The 17,203-nt window shown below is 36.6% G+C and overlaps 1 protein-coding gene across 1 annotated transcript in view; it reads left to right on the top strand.

Moving 5' to 3' along the window:
• Positions 1–6,651, top strand: part of GPATCH2L (G-patch domain containing 2 like) — a 42,212-nt gene extending 35,561 nt beyond the window's left edge. The window contains exons 9-10 of the mRNA XM_029283791.1: positions 1,431–1,528; positions 6,530–6,651. Coding sequence (XP_029139624.1) covers positions 1,431–1,528; positions 6,530–6,651 — 220 coding nt within the window. The remainder of the gene's footprint in view (positions 1–1,430; positions 1,529–6,529) is intronic.
• The last annotated feature ends 10,552 nt before the right edge of the window (positions 6,652–17,203 follow it).

Below are 17,203 nucleotides of genomic sequence, written 5' to 3' on the forward strand. Positions count from 1 at the left end.
ATAGTACTGTCTTATTTTTTCATATCAAGACTAAGCCAGGCATGAATAATAATTATCTCGTCTAACAATGAAAATATATAGGGCAGATGCTTCTATATTACCACAAAGGAGCATAATTAAAAACTTCAGCACACTGCCTTTTGCATCATAGAACTTAATATATGGAGTAAGGGAGCCACTTGTGAAACAAATTGATTTCTATCTAGCAGTTTCATTGCACTCTCTATGTACATTAAGTACAATGTGCTTAAAAAGAGAGCACAGCTAGTTTATTGTGGATGAATTTATATTATTTTTAGTAATAATGTTTAATTATATTATTATTTTGCTGGAAAAGTGTTAAGATTTATCTATTTTGTAGAGTTAAAGTAGATGCGGATGAGATTTGACTGTAGTATATTTGGGTAATGTTATTTAATTTATGATTCTGTTTTTATAATCCTGTAACCAGCTCTGGGAAGCGAAGGGGGGGAGGGGGAGAGGGAAGTGGGATATTGTATGGAAAATTATTTAAAACTTTTAATAAAAAAAAGAGAGAGCACAGCTGTAACACAAGGCAATGGGTGCTTCAGCTGTTGAAGTAAAAGGGCTTGAATGTGCTGCTTTATTGTGGCGTAAACGTTTTCAAAATTTTAAAATCCGCATTTATTATGGATTGGTCTATGATGTTGCCCTATAGCCAGTTCCTATGGGTCAGGCAACTGCATCAGGAAACGGTCTAATCTTTCTAATACTTTGTAACTCTGTCAATCATTTATTTATTGTTTGATCATAATAGATAAATTAGTGAAGGCTATTTCTTCTTCTTTCCTTTCTGAAACCCTTGTCCTAGCCCTTTATCTATAGTTAAACACATGTACTGTAAGTCTTCTGGGTTCTTTGATTTTATGCATTTTCCCCCTTAAATTACCTTTAGCAAAGCTTTCCATAAATGTGGAAGAATGTTTTCCAAGCCAGATAATTTAACTATAAATATTTAATCTATTTTTCTTCTCTAACAAAATTCATTGATAGTTTCTTCACAGAGTAGGAAATGTATAGTATCTTTGGAAGCGTGCTAGGGAAAACGTTCCCTCTGAGGTTGCTTTTGGTTCCTGCTCATTCAATACGTAGAATATCTGTCAAGTCCCCTTTCTTTTGTAGGTTTTTACCATACTGTATACTGTTAGCACTATTAGATTGTTAGTTTTGATTTATGTTTTTGATTTTTTTAATCTTTTTAAATTTTGTTAGCTGGCTTCACTGCTCAGCAGAGAATCAGTGTATAAATCAAATCAATCAAATCAAAAGAATTGTTGTTATATTTTAAAAATAGCGCACAATAAATGCTAATTAAAAATTATCTGGCTGATGCATTTCCTGTTAAAGGACCATCAGTGTGATACTTGTTGGCTTCTTTTTCTAATTGGTATAGTTTATTCATTCTTTAGGCAGACTAATATACATCTGGGACCACCGTGCTCAAGGGACATCAAGAGAAAACGCAAACCGGTGATGGCAACAGCTTCACTTTCCAGCCCCACCTCAGGTAAAGAGCTAAAACTTGCTTCATTAGTTAGTGAAATGGAATGTGGCAGTTTTGGAGGAGAAATTATTTGAAATTCATGAGAAGATCCACACTTTAAGAGATCTGTCTTTTCAACCGTTTTTGTCCATATTAAAAAGCAGGCACCTTATGGGAATATTATATAAATTTTTCATTTGTTGTACACAAATGCCAAATATAATATTGGACACTGCCCTTTAGACAGTAACTGTTGGTTTGCAAATGTTTGAGAAGTGCCTGATGAAAACGCAGATGTCAGCAGTAATTGGAGCCTTCATAGCATGTTGTGTTTTATAACTGACGGAAGTAAATTATTTTGTATGGTAAAAGATGTTGTATGTATGCAAACTTAACTCCTTCTACATAATTCAGCTGGATTGCACAATGTGGCGTTGCTTCCCACAAAATTTGTTTTCCTTTAAGATTGCATTATTAACCTGTCTAGTCACCAGTTGTGGTTCCATAGAAAGATTTTTATATAGAAAAACAGGATGTTTATTGCTTTTTTATGTCAGTATTTGGGCACTTTGACTGAAGAGCATCACACTGAGTAGGAAATATTATATTGTGTTTGAAAGTACAGTGCTAGTTTTTATGTGCTTGGTATAGGAAGCATGATGATATCCCAAGGGAATCTAGGCAAGTCTTTCCCAATCTGGTGTCCTCCACATATTTTAGACTCCTATAATTTATTTTGCAAGGTGCCTATTTTTTTAAAAAAAAAGATTCATGGCTATGGATAGTATGACAGTTATAACTTTGGGATGGGTCATAAGTATTTTTTTCCAAGGCTGTCCTAACTTGAATGTTATTAAGTGATTTATCTTAAGCTGAGGACTGTCAGTATAATAGTGTTGAATTGGACAAGGGGCTGAGAAAGAGCAACTGGCCCAAAATTTCTCAGTGAGTTTACATGGTTGAGAATAGACTTAAATTTGTATCCACGTTATATCCAGTTTTATCATTCTGCTGGTGAAAGTCAAATCACCATCAAAAACAGCTGAGGAATGGAGCTGGGGAGAGAGTCTGAAGGGAATCCAAGAGAAGTACAGATGCCTAACGTTTAATGTAAACTGAAGATTTCTGCTTTTAGAGCAGTAAATGATGAGATAGAGGCTATTATATTTTGATCATGCCAAACTGCATCAAAAGAGTATAGCTTACGTGAAAGAAAGACATTATGGAGAGATGAACTAAAACCTTTCCTTCTGAAGTTTGTTTATATTACTTAGATTTATAACATTTAATCACAATGACTCAGATGGCTTACAGTATCATGCGTATCATAAAATCTTGTCACTCCCCATAAAACCAGCACCTCATAAATCAGATCTACCCCAACCACAATGAAAACCCTCCCCAATAAAAAAGCAGTCTGTCACCATCACTAGTGCCCAAATTCTTGTCAAGATAGGCATCTTTGTATAACTTTCTGAAGCATCAGCAAGGAGCAGGCCGAATAAACCAAAGGTGGTAGCAAAAGCAATAGCACTTAGACTTATACACTGTTCCAGAATGCTTAACAGTAGTGGCCCCCAACCTTTTGGGCACCAGGGACTGGTTCTGTGGAGAGAGGTTTTTCCGTGGACTGGACGGAGCGTGGTTTCGCATGCTGCCTGCATCCCGCGAATGGGGCTTTGCTTGGTTTCATGGTTTCTGGCATGCCACAGACCCCTGCTTTATAGCACTCTCTGAGCACTTTACAAATGTCAGTATATTGCCCCCAACAATCTGGGTCCTGATTCTACTGACCTCAGAAGGATGGAAGCCTGAGTTAACCTTGAGCCAGTTCAGGATTGAACTCCAGGCTATGGGCAGAGTTAGCCTGCAATACTACATTCTAACCACTGCACCATCATGGCTTTCAGTAATTGTACAGTGTTGGGGCTACTGCCAACTCCTATACAACTGATTTCCTATAAGATGGAGATTCTAAGTACCCTCTTAGGTAGGAGCAAGTTTTTGGGTTCAGTTAATTTTTTTCTTTCCAATTCACTGTAGATTAGGCTGGGGAAGAAAAGAAAATATTCATATTATCAGGCATTGGAGAAAAAAACAGGGAAAGATTCAGCTGCTCACAACCATTCACCCTGCCCTGTTTTGCTATGTTTAATCAAATAAAGGAAAAATATTAAAAAAGAAGATTGAAAATACAACAACATGAAGTGTAGATATAAGGGGCTCCTCTTCTGTATAGGAATTATTTTACATAACAATTTCAATAAAAGATAAATGTATTTTAGTGCAATATTTTATTGCTTGTATAATCCATATTTATGGGCACATAAGTAACATTAGTTCTTCAGTTCATGCATTTTTATGTCTAATGTTGAAGGATTACAATCTCAGCAACAGCAAGGGTACAGAGAACCCCTCTCCATTGTGTGGCTGTCAAATTCCATCTAGTTATTATGTAGTTCAAAAGGAGACTAAACTCAATTTGAAATTAGATAATTATAGATACTTATTTTTTCTTAGAACATAGTATCTTTAGTTCTAATCGCATTGCTAACAACATGATGATTTACTCATTTCTTTTCTGTTCAAATGCAATAGAGTCTAGTAAGTGAAACATTTTGGGAGGTTGTATAAGCCATACTCTTAAGATTTAATGAGGTTTTTAGTATTGAGGTGAAAACTACTTTTCATTGTTTAGGCAAAGTCTCTAGTTTCTTATTCCATTCAGTCTTTAAAGTTTGCGTATAAAACTGATTTGTTGATAATAGATATTTATATAGATTGGGAGCTTTTTGGTGTCGTGGGATTTAACAACCCATTCTAATAGCTTAGGTGTCTTTGAGACTGAAAATTCTGCTGGTACAAATTGAGTTGTCAATAAATGTTAATTGTAAGTAATGCTAGCCGTTGTCAGATGACAAATGGAATTTATCTTTTGACATAGGAAATTATAAGACTCATTGTTATCATTCACTATCTGATCGAATATAAAGATCTTAGTATCCATGCAGATTGTCCATGAAATCGTCTGTCTGTCTGTCTGTCTGTCTGTCTGTCTGTCTGTCTGTCTGTCTGTCTGTCTGTCTGTCTGTCTGTCTGTCTGTCTGTCTATCTATCTATCTATTCCTTCATTCAGTCAATTTCTGTAGCTGCCTACCTCAGCCAAGTGTCTTTGGGAGGCTTATAATTCTAAAATTATAAAACAAAACAATTTAAAAACATTAAAACAATAAAACATCCACAAATAACAGCTGTGATGATTAATCAACTAATATTAAAGCCAAATAATGGAATCCTTAACACATTCTGAGCCCCAGGCTAAGGTGCATAGCCAAATTTTTAAAGCTTTATGAAAAGCCAACAGGGTTGGAGCCATTCCAATCTCCAAGGGGAGAATTTTCCAAAAAGCAGGGGCTTTAACCGAAAAAGTCCATCTTCTAGTTCCTACCAGTCAACACTCTTGACTGATGTAATCTGCAGCATGCCTAATCCATTGGATCAGATTGGATGGGTAGAAACTCTTGGAAAAGACAGTCCTTCAGGTAACCCAGTTCCAAGCCATATAGGTGTCACTTTAAAGGTGGCAACCAGCACCTTGAATTGCACCTGGAAACACACCAGCAGCCAGTGCAGCTCACGGAATAGTGGTGTTACATGTGCTGTGTAGCCAGCATCATTTATTACCTTTTAGTTGCATTTTACATCAGTTAAACTTTCCAAATGCTCTTCAAGGGCAGCCCCATGTCTTTACCTACTGTCATCAGTTCCAGTGTAGGCCTGTTAACAGTGTATTCCACAAATTTGGTTGAAGACTTTAGTCAGATGCATCAAATCTAGAGTAGAGGCATAAGTTTCAGAGATAAATAATAAAATATTAGTAATACTAATTGAAAAACTCAAAAATCCAAGGACATTATAATTTTAATTTGGTAACACAAACTAAGGGTTCTGGAAAAAATCAAAAGGGAAAGTGGACATCCTTATATAGCATCTTTATAGAGTGAAAAGTAAATTAAAAAAATATTTTCAGTTGTAGGGACCTCACAGAGAATATGGAGTTACTTTATATATTCTTTAAGAAGTCCACATTTGACACTCACTCATTCTCTCTGTCTCTCTGTGTTTCTGTTTCTCTGTCTATATATATTGTTCGTAACGTTTAGTAACTCCCCCCCCCACATATTGTAAATTGTTTTGATCTCCATATAGTCTTCTACCAGGAAACTTTGCTTTTTTTGTTTTGTTTCTACTGATACCCAGTATTTGTTAGTAGTGTGTATGAATAAGAGAGAGGGATGGATAGTAAATGTGGCTAATAACCCTCACATTTAGTTTAGTCTCCCAAAAGCATGTAATGCCAAGATTCAAACAGTACTAAATCCCTGCAAAGAGACCCGGTTACAGATCACCGGAGCAGAGTACAAGGAAAGAAAGACAGACAAGGCAGGATTTATAAACTCTACCTGGAAAACTAACTTGGGGATCTCTTTTGGTTTCTGATTTCTTGGGACTTCTATGGTCATAAGTGAATCTCTCTCTTTTTTTAAAAAAAGTGTAATTGATTGCTTTGTGATTCCAAGATAGCAAAATACACTTCTGTATTTTGTGTGATAGCATCCCTAGTTATTGGACAATCTTTTTTCTTTTCTCTATACAGCTTGGTTTTCAGTCACCGTTCATTGGATAGTTGCTCTGATTAGCTTGTGGACGGCAATTTTCTTTCACTGTAGATACAGTTTTCTTTTGATGAATTCTTGCATCTTCAGCAAAAGATTGCCATGAATCAGAATTCAGAGCCAGGTTTCAGTTTGGGAGTCTACACAGGCAAGGATGTTACTTCAGCGTAGATCTCCGGCTGAGCTCAACGCACTTGTTGACCAGGTCCTGCTTCAGTGAACTCCTTTATGCAACCTGAGTGCCCCACAGAGGTGAAGGACACAGCCTGAGCTGGCTCCATCAGTCAGCAGAACAAATGGGCTTGCTCTGCCTAACATCAGGCCATCTCGGATTCCACCTCTTTTATAGAGATGAGTGATGAAGAGAAGCTTGTTCCGCTTTGCTGCTGTATTAATACACATCAGGGTCCAGCTCCCGGCACTAAATCATGCTACTGCATACATCTGTTATCAGACTCCTCACCAATGTGATGAACAAGACTGCAGATAGAGGCTTCCTCGTGTCATTCTTTATAGGATTTTCCTAAAAGAATAAATAGCTCAAATCTCTGCCAACACTCTGCCCTGTCATTGTGATGAATTTAGCTTCTTTCTTAAACATGCAGCAACAAATCTTCCTCTGTCATAGACCCTTTCCCTCCCCCATCTATGGAAAGTTTTGCTGAATTTTGACTGAATTTAGATAGTAATAGTCAGTCTAGTGAAGATGCTGCCCTCATTCTATGGTGGAAAGGAAAGCCTCAATCTACAATACTCCCTCTTTTAAAACCTTGATTAAATGTAATGGCATACCATTTATATGGACCTGTCTATTTTTTTTTTCTTTTCTTGATGTCTTGGATACGGGTGATCCTTGCTTAAAGATGGGTCATTTTACAACTGCTTGAAGTTACGATGACCATGGAATGGGTGCTTTATGGCCCATAAAACATACCTGGCTTGGTGGGTCAGCTTTATGACTGGTTGCAGCATTCTGTGGTCACATGACCATGACTCATGATATTTTTTTTGCCATTTTTGGTGGTTTCCTGCAAAAAAAACACCCATTCAAATAAATGGGGAAGTAGAAAATTCCTTCATTGCCAGATCTGCTGGCGAAGTCTAATGTAAGACTACCCATCTTTATTAACTCTTGAGATTACCTGAGAGAAACTCATGATTGCCATGGAGGCCATGAACTCCAGACCTTACTGGAGTCAGGGCAAGAGGTTGAAGTCCCTCATCAGAAGATAGCGCTTCTCTACACCAGTCCAGAGACCAATTCTAGCAGTCTGGTGAGGAAGCCTGCTGGGCAGCAGGATGGCTGATAGATCAAACTTCTCTGCATCCCAGCAGAACAGATAGTCACTCCCACCTCAGTATCTCGAGAGCAGAAACTTTGGCTACATATAATTAGTGGGTATCCCCACCCACATCCCTGGCTGCCTTCAAATCTGATAAAATATTTGTTACACAGCTGATCAGATTTTAGACAAGGTGACACTCTTGTCTTCTGACCAGGCTTCAGAAATGTGTGCCCCCAAAGTCTGCTATCTCATTCACTATCAATTTGTGGTTGGCTTTATTGCAAACAAACCTGCCTTTAACCTTCACCATGTTGAGATCAAGGTTCCCAACAATCCAACTTTCTGGAGCCATCAGGCTGTAAGGATCTAGCCAGAAGAGGGCAGTTAAGCCCTTCATAGCTTAGGACTGGTTTACTTATGGAACTGTCTCTTCCCAGTTTATGCTTATCCTACTGTATCTGTTCATTGTTCAGTGATGTAGTTTTGAAGACACTGAATGGTCCTTTATCTCTATCTGTATGATTTTGACCCATCTTTGACTTTTCTTAGGATAGCATAGCATAGCATAGCATAGCATAGCATAGCATAGCATAGCATAGCATAGCATAGCATAGCATAGCATAGCATAGCATAGCATAGCATAGCATAGAATAGCATAGAATAGAATAGAATAGAATAGAATAGAATAGAATAGAATAGAATTATCTTCTCAATGGATTAAAAAATACATTGCTGGTTCTTGCTTTGATCCCTTTCCTGTGATATGGATAGGCACCGAGCATGGGTTAGGTTGCCTCACCAACAGCCTGAAGAGTGTCTTCCATCTTGTCTCATTCTCTTGACAGACAAATTGTTCCACACTGCCTAGAATATATTTATTGTCTTTAGTCTGAGTCCTATTACTATTTGTAAAGTAGATTCAACAAGGAACTTATCCTGCTTTTTTACATGCAGTAGATGTTTTTGAATGATCTTTGGAGCAGAGAAGACCATAGATAGTTCCTTACAGTTTCATCACATAATTTTGATTATTTTGGGTACAAAATTCAGTTTTTCCAACTTGGCACAAAACAAGCACAACCCTGAATATATAATACATAAAGCAGGAAGAACAGATTGACTAGTGTGTTTCACTACCGCAATGTATAATAACAGGAAGACTTGCTGTAACTATCAGAGCTTTCTAGTGTGAGTTCAGAAGTGGTTTTCAAAAGCTCCAGAGCAGTGTTTCTCAACTCTGCAAGTTTAAGATGTGTGGACTTCGATTCCCAGAATTCTCCTGGCAGCATGCAGAGGTTGAGAAACACTATTCTAGACTGAGTTAATTCACAGGAGTTGTGAATGGTTTGATTTTTTTTCTTCTTGCATTTTGCAGTCTGGCAAAATGATATTTTACTGTTGTTTGTGTAGTGACTGACTGGACAGAATATATTGATCAGAGAGCAAAACATATATCAATGAAGTGTAGCTTGCAAGTCTACATTTTTTAAAAAAAAAATCAAGCAGCTAATGAAATATTGTTGTAGAAACTTGAACTATTTTAGTAGTTTGCCTCCACCCCCCACCCCAGACTGGTTGAAAAGAAATTAATGGTTGAAAGGAAATTAATTAGTAACAACAGGAATGATTAAATGGTGGGGTTTGGCACATAAATCTTGATATTAAAAATGGTAGGTTTTTAAAAATCTGTTTGGCATTACTTTTCACTTCATTTTCTTCGCTGTTTATTGTTGTGTTCTAGCAGCTTTATCTATCCACATAGATGCATCAAGCCCCGATCCGCCTGTGACCCAGCAGAACTGACTCTGGAGCAAGAATCGATCCACCATCCGAAAGAATCATCATCACCACTCCCAACAGCATTTTAAAAAATGCCATATGAGACGGTACTAAAAGCAGGCAATTCTTCTATTAGCAACTAGCTCTGTTTTCTAATCTGTTGGACTCCAGAGTATATCACAATTTTTATCAGATGCCTTGACTGGCAATAAACGTCTCTCAGTGTTATGTGACATGTCAATATTATCCGATTACTCAATATATCCTGCAAATCATGTTTATATAAAAATGCAAATGTAATCAGTGTTGAGATTTCTATACTAATAATGTTTCTATTGGTGTGCAAATAGTTATGGCACACCCTTGCTTCTTTGTTCTCAAAGCGAACAAATATTGTGGATATGTGCAAAATGTTATTGTTTATTGAAAATGCTTACTTTTGTTACTAACCTCTTCATATTTGGAAGTATCCATTGTACTAGAATTTCTGTATTAAACAGGGAAACATTCTAATTGCAGTATTTTGAAGAAGCAGACTTTGTCACTCCAGCATGGATGTTTTGAACGGAGTGAATAGATGTTTGGTATGGATTGGGTAACCTGAGTGCTACAGAGGGATCATTTCCCCAACAGCTACTTGTTAGGAAAAAAAAATATCAAGCACAATACAGATAATCCTCCACTTACACCCATTTGTTCAATGATTGTTCAGAGTTCAGGCGGCACTGAAAAAATGAAAATACGACTGGTCCTCAAGAAGTTTTGGCTATTGTACCACTCTTGTCACATGACTGCGATCTGAGCTTCTGGGTGTCTGGCTCGTGATACAACATCATAGGGAACCGTGTCACGGAATTGCTATTTGCAACCTTTCCTGTTGACTTCATAGGGAAGCCAGCAGGAAAAGGTTGCAAGTTGCTCCAGTAAATCGTTCCCGCTCTTTCACCATCCCGCAGCACCCCCTACCCAGTCCCAATTGCCATCAGAACCCAAAGACTACTTGCATGCTGGTTAAATCCCCTTTAAGTTGTTCTTTATGTAGAATTATCCTTTCTCATTTTTCTTCCAGAATCACTGGAATATCCTAAACTTGATTTAAATGAGATGCATTTTCTTTCCCTTTGAGCTCACTTTCCTGTTTTTCCTGTGAACAACCAGCAGAATGATAATTTATGAACTGAATTGTTATGTCAAGAAACTTTGAAATATATAATATTTTGAAGTGATTGATAATAAAAATGGGTGACCAGCAGGATATGCTCTGTATACTATTTTAAAAGACATCTGCTGTATTACCCTGATGTATGTTGCTGTATTACAGCCTTTTAGATAAAGTGGTTTGGAGTCTTCAACTTCTGAAAGCCCATGCACATAACGGTTTTTAAATAAAAAGTAGCTAGGATGCATTTGGGTCATTGAACATAGTACTATATTAGCTACGTTTGCCCTAAACCCCACTGCTAGCTAACCAACTTTCATCTCTATTTCAGACTTCTAGAGTCTTTTCACAGAGGCTGAGCCATTGTTGCACTGGTCTCCTTTTCCTATTCCACCTATTTGATTTCTACCCTTCTGGCTCCTTCATGGTCCTCACTTAGAGTTTATCTTGATGACCATGCCGTTTCGTCTTCTACAATCTCTGTCCAGCATAAAACATAAAAAACAGTCCAGACTATCACTCCTCTTGACATATTCCTAAGCACAGCTGCATAAATATTGCTTTGCTTCCTAGACGCAAATAGAAAACTAACACTAACACTTGCAAAAGTGCCCTGAATTGAGACTTCCAACTTTTCCATATTTTGGCCATTTTCATTGTAGACCTCAGAAGGATGCATATCTGTCAGTACAATTAATAGCACAGATATAAACGTTTAAAAGGAAAGCATTATATCTTCCCATTGTTCTGAAATAGCATGCAGTACAGTTGCAATATTTTTCAGATGAACTTAATATGGGAAAAGCTTTTAAATTTTATCATTTGTTAATCACTTGCATATGTGCGTGTATATATATATATATACAGTATGTATGTGAATGTCCTTTTTTTTTGAAGCACTGTATAGTGGTTTGTATTTTTTATTTCATATGTTTTTTCCTGTTACTCCTATCGTGGTAAAGAGTCATCATATGTGAGTAGGACTGCAAAATAGTCCACATTTCAGGTATCAGCATTCATATTTAGGGGCCTGACAACTAGGTATCCATATAATCAATCTAGCACATTTTGCTATACTATACTATATGCTTTTTGGTGCTTTCTTAAATCATCCGTCCTTCTCTGTTAGAAATCTGCTAGATTTAAAGTTGACAAGTTGAAAATGGCTGAGTGTTGAATAGGACACAACAGTAATACATTTGATTTGTACCCAATATATTAGGATATAAAATCATAGTGAATGGGGCTGCAGGTTTGGGTGGATCTTGAAATGCAAGTAGGCAGCAATTCTCCCTTGTGGCATTTGGTGTATTCAGCTAGCAGTTGAAATGACGCTTAGGAACAGAGAAAGGATTGGTATGTTTCATATGCTTTTATAATGCTTTGTGTCATATTAAAGAATAACATGCAGGAATAAGAACATGTACTAATTCTATATAAATATTTGAATGCAAACAGGAACTGATTTTGTTGTAGATTTTGCAAGGTGTGGTGAAATGGGTTTATCAGGTAACATACTGCAGTTCATGCATGCTATACTAAAATAGTTAGTGATGCTGTGCCTGTGTCCAAGCCATTAAATGCTAACCATGTTTCCCAGGCACAGACTCAGATCTTCATTAGTAGACTCCTTATATTCTCTTAATACACTTCGAAATTGATTGTCAAGAAAAGCCCCTTTTAATCGTATATAAAGGATGCACGAGTCAATTTATTTGAATGCTTTCTGAAGATTTGAGAGGCCTTGGGGAAATCACTATCATAACTGTTGTTTCCAGATTAGTCATTTTATTGTCTCCTGTATAAATTCTCATAGAACTGCATGGAAGCTCTACTATGCCTCAGATCCTATGCTGCATTACATACATTACACATTTAGACATGCTGAAGATTTTGTAAAACTCTTCCTATTTTTTCTGTGTTCCCAGATCTAGAGCTCAAATAGGGTTAGAATTGGATTTATAATAAGTATTTCAATACAGTTTGATACAAGAGCACTGTTTGCTGTTTCATTAGTTTCTTATCATGATTGTCCTGTTCCTTTAAAATATCAACTTTGTTCTGCGCTTAATAGTTGTAAAAAATGACAAAATGTTTGGAGCTGAGTCCAAGGATATAGAAACAAGCCTAAATCTATTGATTTGTTTCTTTATTATGCTTTAATTAACTTAATTTAACTATTTTCATAAAAGTATTACTTCCACTCACCATTTGGAAAAATGGTTTTTCCATAAGAATGTTTGATACTTAACATTCATAGCTGCTACTATTTTTGTAGTCAGATAATTATTACTATATAAATAGGGCCCTATGAATTCTATGCAGAATATATTTCAAATCTTGGATAAGAAATATGCATGCATCTTTTTAACAAGAAAAAGTTACAGTTCTGTTACTGGAATAAAAGCAAACTGTCAGCTTTACTTCTGATTACAGTATTATGGAGTTCTTTATAATACATAAACTGATATATGGTACAACATGGAGAAAGCAGTGGGGGCTTCAATACCTATTATACAAGTGCAGGACACAGAAGACCCTTGACACTTGCAAATTTTAGATGTTCTGTATTAAGCTGTGGCTACATTCTGATGTTGTATTTACTGATCTTTCAAGTTAGAGCTTCTGTATCTATTTTAATGTCTTTTATTTTAATTTTACAAAAACTATTGTGATCCAAAAATCCTATTATTGGAAGAGCATAGCTGCTTTTTTTAGGTTGTTGGGAGTTGGGTGGTCTACAAATTTAATTTAATAATAATAACAATAAATAATACACTTCAGTGATGGAATAAATGAGTTTTAAACTAGACCTTGTGCCAAATCTAATTATTAGTAATTACAGTATTGGAGAACTCCCATTAAAAGATGTGTGCAACAACTTAATTAAGGCCTGGTTACAGATAATGAACGGGGGAAATCACTCCAGCACTGCTTATGTGCAAGACTGATACTGTACACAGATGTCTCTTTCTAGATTAAGGTACTGGAATTTTAACACATATGATATATTTCACGATGGAGATTTACAAAATTATGCCTGGTGTGGAAGATACAACACAAGGTCATCCCAAGAAACAGTGAAATATATAAAAGGAAGTACTCCTTAACCTAATACACAATTTATGGGATTTGTTGCCAGATGATACCGTGACACAGTGCCGGCTATTAACTTAGATGGCTTCAATCTGATACTGGGTACTATCTGTACCCAAATTTACTCTACAAAGCTTTCAGCTTTAGCAAGATGCACTGAATATTTCTTACTGCAGAGCAAATATAAGAGAAAGCCATTTGCTTATAAAACGCCTAACTGGCTATTGTGAAGAATGGAAAAATTGTTAGATCCAGCAGAGCTTTTGTTTGTCACTCCCTGTTTCAATTAATCTAGGGCATGACAAAATAGGTACCTGGTTCTGCAGATACCTCGCTATGGGTGATCCTAGCTGTTATATGCTACACAGAAAAAAAAATGTGAGAAACATTCTGAAAATCAGATTGATTCTTAGTAGTAGTAGTGGTATAATATTATAAAACTGTCACACAAAAACTGCTCAAAACTGCATGCAGTGACTGATCTGTGAGTACTCTATATACTTGCTAAGGCTGTAAGTATATACTTGCTAAGGTTTTGACTTTCACTGTATGGTCTATTTTACTTGCCTTAATTATATCCTGATGGCATATAAACAAGCCCACATGGAAAATCAACACCTATGAAATAGCCTGTTCCTTGGGCAGAGCCATGTGGATGTGATTTAAAGTGACTCACCTTGAAAGGTAATAGCTCAGAAGCTGTTTCTAGTGTTTTCTACCCCCGAAGGATGCAGCTTGGTATTGCAGATGCACACAGATTATTTCCAATTGGAACGACAGACCCTTTTTTTTTCTGGAGAAATGTTCAGAAATTTGCAATGCAGGCTGTTGATGCTGAAACCCTTGTTGTCTCTCTCTATATGAATTAGGGACCAGCCTCTGCAGAATATCTCTGGGGTGTTCACAGCATTGGGATTAGATGCACTGGATGTTTCTGCTGATTATCTTAATAATCTCCATACAAATCTCAGTTGAGGCTTGCCTCTTGCTTTTGTCCCGTCCTCTGCATGAATAATGCTGTCAAATGTTTTGTAAATAACAACCTACCCAGAAGAAACGCTCAATGAGTAACATTATTGTATAGAGAAATATATAGAAGATGGAGGAAGCCCTTTCTTGATTACATTGTTTTTTTTTAAAGATGATCAGTTTAATTTGCTGCCCATCTGATTTTTCTCATCTGTCTCTCACGGCAGAATATTAACGATACGTCCATCTATTTTGCTTAGGCAAATGGATTCATGGTACCAAAATAACTTTTCTCATGGGAACACTGATCTGCAGGTACTATGGTCAAGCTTTGTGGTTTTTACATGATTTATTTAAATGTTTTGTTCACAAATGTTTACAGATAGTCCTCCACTGATGACCACAATTGAGCCCAAAATGTATGTGGCCAAGTGAGACATTTGTTAAGTGAATTTTGCCCCATTTTACAACCTTTCTTGTCACAGTTGTTAAGTGAATCACCGCAGTTCTTAAATTAGTAACACGGTTGTTAAGTGAATCTGGCTTCCCCACTGACTTCGTTTGTCAGGAGATCACAGAAGGTGATCACATGACCCTGGGACATTCAACTGTCATAAATATGGGTCAATTGCCAAGATCTGAATTTTGATCACATGATCAGGGGATGTTGCAATAGTTGTAAATGTGAAAAATGGTCATAACTCACTTTTTCCAGAGCTGTTGTAACTTTGAATGGTCACTAAGTGAACAGTTGTAAGTCGAGGACTATCTGTTACTTCAAACTACAAAATGGAGAGCCTACTTTGTCTATCAAATCTCTTTATCTATCTCATATTTCTATATTTTCATATAGAAAACTAGCATCCTGGTGGTAGGAAACTAAAGCCACTAATATGTTAATTGTCAGCATAGAGGATTTTCCCCCCCTTTGGGCAAAGTTAATTATTTAAGCTCCTTTTTAAGTGTGGCTGAACCCTACAGATAGCTTACCACCATGATGAGAATCCATGGAACTACTTGTGAGCAATTTCTGTGGAAGCTTGGTAACACAGTAGAGACTTTGTGGATTTAAATGAGTTGAGATTCTTGCCCAAATCATTAATAACATAGGTCAGGGGTCTTCAAACTTGGCCATTTTATGACTTGTGGTCTTCATGGCTGGCTGAGGAATTCTGGCAGTTGAAGTCCACAAGTCATAAAAGGGCCAAGTTTGAAGACCCCTGGCATAGGTACTTCTATAGGAGTTTGGTCATTCACTGTAATCTCTGCAAAATTTCTGCTTATGTTGTATGTAGAAACTGCTTGCATGTGCATTTTGTTTTCAGCAGGTCCTGGATTCCCGAGGCCTTCACAAGCATTGTTTAGGACAAGTACTGTAAAAATATGCTATGTTGTGGTTTGGGAATTTTATTTTAGAAAATACTTTTTGAAATAGTAATGTGCTTATGTTGAATAAAAGTTTCCTGCTAACCATGATATGGATTTATTTCATTTATTACTCCATCTACGTTTCAGCTTCCCCTACTAACTGCAATATTAAATTTGAACAGGGTGAAAGACATTTTATTAAAAGTGGCATTTCAGACATAGATCTCTTAGAAGCAGAATTGGTTCAAAAGTTTTGATGTGCAGTTAACATTTGAATAATGTTATAATTTAGTACTCTATGAATCAGGCAACTTGAAGCTAGTTCAACAGAGTAATTAAAATGATTGTCTTAAGGTTATATATGAAGCAGTTACTATGTGTGGTCTTCTTCAAGCCTTCAGAGTTTGATGCTGAATACTCCTGAGCAGGGATCAAGAGAGGGAGTGTACACTTAATAGTTTGGAACTGACCTCGCTTACAGGAGTGTGAATATTCTTAATCTCTACTTAGCTATCTTGAATGCTTTTTTTCAACATTCCTGGTTCTAGACATAACTTTTTAATGTGAAGCAATAATTTATGTTTTGGTATAAGGATACAAGATTGGTCTGTCAAGAAGTGAAATTAGTGGGTCTCTGGGAGGGGGAATGGAAAAAAATGAATTATGCTTACATTAGTCCTCAAGTGTTCAAACAACCACCAAAACTCTATTTGGATTGCAGCAGCATATATATGCAATAAACCAATATTTATCAACTTTAGATTTACAGTAAGTAACACAAGGCTCATAATGTTTTTGATTCCTCAACAATCAACCAAGATAAAACAATCCTTCCTATATACATTTACAGTTCAGACATTGGAATTCCAATATTAGAACAAGCAAGATCTGCACATGCTCCCTCTTGTTGATGTTTCCTGGATTGCTGCATAGCAGTTTCCTACTCTGCACTAATTAGGAAGACAACCCATTAAAATATTACCTTGCGATGCAGTTATATAATCGGGATATTAATTTGGTTAGCAAATTGCAAAACCTTGGATTAAAATGTACATCGGGGAAAGGAAGAAATTGATAGGAAGTGGCTCATATGTGAATTGAGTTTCTGATTGCAATTTAAAAATTCAGTGCATGCTTCTGTTTCCTAGCCTGGTATACTGTATGTTAATCATTTGAGAGCCTTCTCATGTATGATAGGCATAAAAAGACAGGAAGGTTCATATAGGTTCTGCTTCATAGTAATACTCTACTACAGATAATTAATTATTGTTAATTTATTCCTCTTGAGATTATTTTGATTCATGTGTGGTACTATAACAATAAAATATGCAAATGAGATATATATCCTTACAGTTTGATAAAACTT

This window comes from Protobothrops mucrosquamatus, unplaced genomic scaffold (assembly GCF_001527695.2).
Source record: "Protobothrops mucrosquamatus isolate PMUCROS unplaced genomic scaffold, P.Mucros_1.0 scaffold231, whole genome shotgun sequence".
NCBI classification, from domain to species: domain Eukaryota; kingdom Metazoa; phylum Chordata; class Lepidosauria; order Squamata; family Viperidae; genus Protobothrops; species Protobothrops mucrosquamatus.